Source organism: Arachis ipaensis, chromosome B07 (genome assembly GCF_000816755.2).
Source record: "Arachis ipaensis cultivar K30076 chromosome B07, Araip1.1, whole genome shotgun sequence".
In the NCBI taxonomy this organism is placed as follows: domain Eukaryota; kingdom Viridiplantae; phylum Streptophyta; class Magnoliopsida; order Fabales; family Fabaceae; genus Arachis; species Arachis ipaensis.
In genome coordinates this window covers 1,145,541-1,150,613 of record NC_029791.2, presented here as the reverse complement: position 1 = coordinate 1,150,613, position 5,073 = coordinate 1,145,541, and the positions used below count along the sequence as shown (strand labels likewise).

General features: G+C 38.2%; 1 protein-coding gene across 1 annotated transcript; it reads right to left on the bottom strand.

Annotated features, from left to right (window-relative positions):
* LOC107606426 lies at window positions 1,194-3,580 on the bottom strand. The gene is made up of 3 exons (XM_016308491.2): window positions 2,909-3,580; window positions 1,779-2,819; window positions 1,194-1,681 (listed from the first exon to the last, which is right to left on the bottom strand). The coding sequence occupies exons 1-3, from the start codon at window positions 3,578-3,580 to the stop codon at window positions 1,349-1,351; spliced, it is 2,046 nt and encodes a 681-aa protein (XP_016163977.1). The 3' UTR covers window positions 1,194-1,348.

Sequence of the window (5,073 nt, the reverse complement as noted above, 5' to 3'; positions counted from 1 at the left end):
TTATTTTTAATATATATTTTATATTTTAATATATATTATACTTTAACTACTAATTTTGATAATTAATTTTAGTTTACACCTAACATATTTAAAAGTTAACATATATATTCTCTTCCAATTGGGTTGGATTGGTACATATTCATTTTTGACATGATCTTGTCATGTTTGTCTCTCCATCATCGATTATTCAAGATTTTAATGTGAAAATGACAAAGTCATAGTAAAATGAAATCAAGAGAATCCAAAATCCTGCAGTAAAATGATAATTAACAACTTTACTGTCCTACAGAAATTCGTCCGGTGCAAAAACATATCACAATAGTGAGTAAACAACCATTCAAATTAACTTAAATATGAGGAAAATTGGTCAACTAGAAAGTTAATAATTCTTGCAAGCATTTTACCAGCACATCAAAATGCTGAATCCTGAAACTGCCACCTCAAACAAAACAATAATAAAAGCTAACAAAATTTGTGATACAAGCATTCATAGGACTATAAAAATGAGACTAAAGCTGAAATAAAATAAGAAAATATAAACAAGAGAAGTAAAACATCCAATACATAACGAGAACTAAACCTTCAACCAGGTTAGGTAAGAAAACCACATGATCAGATGCTTTGCAAGATTGGATCAACAAAATCAGAAATGGAAAAATGGAAGAAAAAAAAGTTAACAAAGAGGCAAACCCGGTTACGAGTGATATTGAATTATCCAGGAGAAATCACATTGAGAATTTGAGATTACACCGATTTCATTTCTATTTATCAAAATATTTAAGCAAACTAAAGAGGTAAAAGAGGAGAAAACATAACTACGGTCTACTAAAACGAAGAAAGCAGAACTCATCACGAAAGCACATCAGGAAAATTATGTAAATACAAACAACAAATTCAGAAGGATTTGAATAACAACAGAAGCAGCTTTAAACAAGGATAATTAATTGATCTCAATTCTGAAACAAGAACACAAGGACATTTGTTAGAATGAAAGAACATAACCACAAAAAGATATACTTCTCCTCCACATTCACATTGAGCAAAACATATGCATATAGTTTGCTCTATCTATGGTATCTCTAAGATAAAAGAAAAGAGTAAACCGCTCTCCTTAACACCATATGTCACAAGATTTGATAAGAACCAATATGCAACAAAAACTAACAATGGCTACGAGATCAGAGGCATACAAATTGGTGAGGAATAAGAACCAATATATTCACACATCAACAAACAAAATTATGAGGATAGCATATTCACAAATAGAGTTCTAGCATCAACAAACAAAATTCCAACATCCAACTTAAAAAAGAAAATAAAAAATTCCTAAAGCTTGTTTAGTTTTTATCTATGGTAATGTTACTGTGGTCTCCGGCAAGCTCATCTCCTCCATGGCAACATCACTGCCTCTAAGGTTGGCCACAAGATTTCCATCCTTAATCATGACAGGGCCAGCCTCAGAGAGAAGGTCCAAGCATGGTGGTTGACATTCCTCTGGAAGCAGGGATTTATCCTTACAATACCTTAAAAGAAATTCTTCACTGACATCAGTAGGAGCAGTATTAACATGGTGGGAATTTATCTTCGACTCGAGATATTGAGGTATCGAGGATTGAACAAGATTCTCAGCTAAAGTCCCAACTGTCAACAGATCATAAGCTTTCCGATAAAGCGAAGAAACCTACATCATCCCAGTCAAACAATTTAACAAATCAAGATTGATAACAATCAAACACGGTAAGAAAGGGTCAACTGAAAAGGTAGATGATGATACATACAGGATATCCAGGAAATGATGATCGATCATAACGGGAATGAGGTAAACAGTTCAAGTCAGCAATCTCAGCGGATATTATCTCGCGCAGCATATCACTGCAGTTTTTTGACAAGTCAACAGTGGCAGATGCCGACATAGTCACAGAGTTTAGTAATAAGAACCAATAGGAAGCATCATTTAAGGCGTCTATGGCAATGCGATGGCCTTGATTGGTGGTGGTATCGCTGGAGAGAGCAATGTGGGTGCAGAGGGCTCCCAGGTTGAAGAGAACAGAGGCCATCTCCAAATAAATGTTGTGCTGAGAAGAGACTTCTTGTGGGTTGAAGGCATTGTACCAAACAAAGATAGGTGGGTTGGGTGAGGAAGTCATGGGGAACAAGGGCTGAATCATGCAAAGGCATTTGAAATAGCGGATGAGGCAATCACGGCGGACGGGAAGAGGGATGTCATCACGCTGCATCTCACCACGCAATTTGTTTAGCATTTGGAGAAGGCCTTCTACTTTCTTTGCCACGCTCTCAGAGTATTTGAGGACAAAGTAATTGCGCAGGGAATCGTATAGGTCCAAGGGCTCACACTTCTTCAAAGGGAATGCCAAAATATGTGACGAAGACGAAGACGAAAGGAATGCCAAATTTGTTGGATAAGGAGGAGGCATGTCCCATGGGTAAGCCACCAGCTTTCCACCATCCATAATCTTGAAAGGGCTGTACTCCGAAAGGAAGAGGTCAATGAATGGGATTCGTGGTTGGTGTTCTAGTTCTCGTGTCCACGGGTCACCGCAGTTGTAGTTGCAGGCAGCACTAACTAATTTTTCAGTGACAGACTCTGCATCATCATCAAGAGGAGACACCAATGATATTACTAGAGGTTGCTGGGATTCGGGTAGGATGGATGATTTCCTCTGAAGAGCCTCCACCTGAAAGAATGTCAACTTCTGGGAAAGATGAGTTATCCATGTTCGGTCAAATGCGAGGATATGTTCCGTTGCAGGCAAGTTACGTAGTATCATAACAGATACCGCCCGATAATTCTGAGAAACCTACATCATCATAATCATCATCAATATCATCCTATTGAAAATCTAAAATGAAAAAATAAATGTAAAATCAATCAAGAGTTAAAACTGACCGATTCAAACGAAACGGAACTGGCGTCGTCATTTGTGTTGTTGTGGTGGAGTCGTTGCTGTAAGTTGAGCTCCGAAGCCTGAGCGGAGCAGAGGCGGTGCAGAGTCTTGGCCAAGAGTAGACTCAAGTCGAGAGTGGCGGATACGTCCTTGGCAAAAACCGTCCAGAGTTTGTAGAAGAAATTGGCGGCGGCATTGAATGCGTCCATTGCAAGGTGACGGCCAAGGGAGGTGGTGCGGTCGCAAGAGGCCCCAATCTGGCTGCAGATGGCGCCGAGGTTGAAGATAACAGCAGCCTTCTCCAATTGGATGCTGTTGCGCTGCGAGGAGACTCCATTCTCATGCTCAGAGAAGAAGGCGTCGTACCAGACAAAGGTGATCGGGTCGGCGTCGGCATCGGAGGAGATAGCGGTGAAGAGCGGCTCAACCATGCAGAGACATTTGAAGTAGTGGATGAGGCAGTCACGTTGCATGGGAAGGGAGAGGTCCCCTCGCTCCACCATGTCCCTGCGGCATTTGTCTAGGGTTTCGATAACGCTTTCCACTTTCTGTGCATCGCTCTCTGAATATTTTGTGGCTACGAACTTGCGTAACGGCCGGTACAGATCCACCGGATCACTCTTCTTCACAGGGATTGCCAGCAGCCTTTCCGGGTTCTGATTGACGTTGCTCATGGCGACGGCCAATCAGGATAGGATACAGTTAGGATTCGATGAAAATCGGATAGGAGCCAACTAAAGTTAAAAATGAAAATTACCCACCAAAAAATTAAATTTAAAAACCCTTATTTAATTATTTCACGTCAAATTTTAAATTTTAAATTCTCCAATTTCGAATTTCAAATATTTAAAACATTCAGCTAGTTATTTGACTTATTTCAAAAAAAAATAATTATTTGAAATCCTCCAATACTCTCTTCTTTTTCAACCAGCGACAACCCCTCTTTTGTCAATAATCATCCCATTTCACCGTTGCTACTTGGCAGTCACACACCACTCACTCTTAATAAAAATAACCATTCACTTAGGTAGCGTTTGTTTTGAGGTACTGAGACAGAGACTGAGATTTAGTATCGTGTTTGTTAGTTCAGAGACTGGTACTAAAATTTCTGTCTCTGTCTCTAAAATTTCAGTATTTCAGTACCTCCAAAAAGTAGGGACACAGGGGACTGAAATTTTTAGAGATGGAGACTGAAACTTTAATAACATTTTATACCTAAAATACTTTCATTTCAATTAATTAATTCCAATTTTACCCTTTGTGTAAATTAAATTAGAGTTTCATTCTTGTTTCAATTCATGTCTCCCATTTTGCACCAAACAGAATACTGAGATTTATTTCAATCCCTGTCTCTTAGTCTCTGTCTCTCAGTCTCAGTCTTTCCGTCTCTGTCTCTCCACCAAACGCTACCTTAAGGATAAAAATAATCATTCACATACCTAATGAATTGAACATCTAACATATTTTAATTATATATAACTAAACTCAATCCAATCAAAATATTCATCTATATAAATATAAAATAACCATCCGCATACCTACTAAAATGACCATCCTAAATTGACCATTAAAATAGAATAAGAAGATGAATAACCAGAAGAAACTATTATTGTGATGAAACATAATTTTGACGGACTAGTCATGACAAAAGCGGCACTATTGTGAAGTATAGAGCTCAAATCATGAAAGAAGCTAACCATGCTTGGATCCGAAGAAGAAGAAGAAGAGCATGGTGGTATCATCGGTGAGAAGAGGCTTGAAGGAATGGGAGAAAGTAAAGCCGGTTCAGAAGAGAGGTACGAAAACAACGACAGCAGGGTTAGGCTGAGCGTCGGAGGACGAGGCATATCGAGCTGACCGGCGGAGGTGAGGACGGTGTTGGTGAGAGGATGCGGCACTCTCGGTATGGCCGGCGAGAAATTCAATGACGCAAGGTGAGAACGGAAGAAAATGACGGTGAGTTTTGGACGTGTATTAGAGATTACCGTAAATTTTTTTTTTTTTGTGACTTGGTTACCATAAAATTAAAAATAACAGCACATAATGTAAATGAATTTAAATATTAATTTTAATTTTTTAATTTTAAAATCTAAAATTAAATAATTAATTAATAATCTAATTTTTAATTTTAATTTTTTTTATTCATTGTAAATAATTAATATTGGTT

Bases quoted from the DNA above. Each gene is read 5' to 3' on its own strand.
- LOC107606426 (XM_016308491.2), bottom strand. From the start codon at position 3,580: ATGAGCAACGTCAATCAGAACCCGGAAAGGCTGCTGGCAATCCCTGTG. The intron at 2,820-2,908 runs GTCAGTTTTAAC...ATGATGATGTAG, and splicing joins GTTCCGTTTCGTTTGAATCG to GTTTCTCAGAATTATCGGGC. The intron at 1,682-1,778 runs GTATGTATCATC...GGGATGATGTAG, and splicing joins CATCATTTCCTGGATATCCT to GTTTCTTCGCTTTATCGGAA.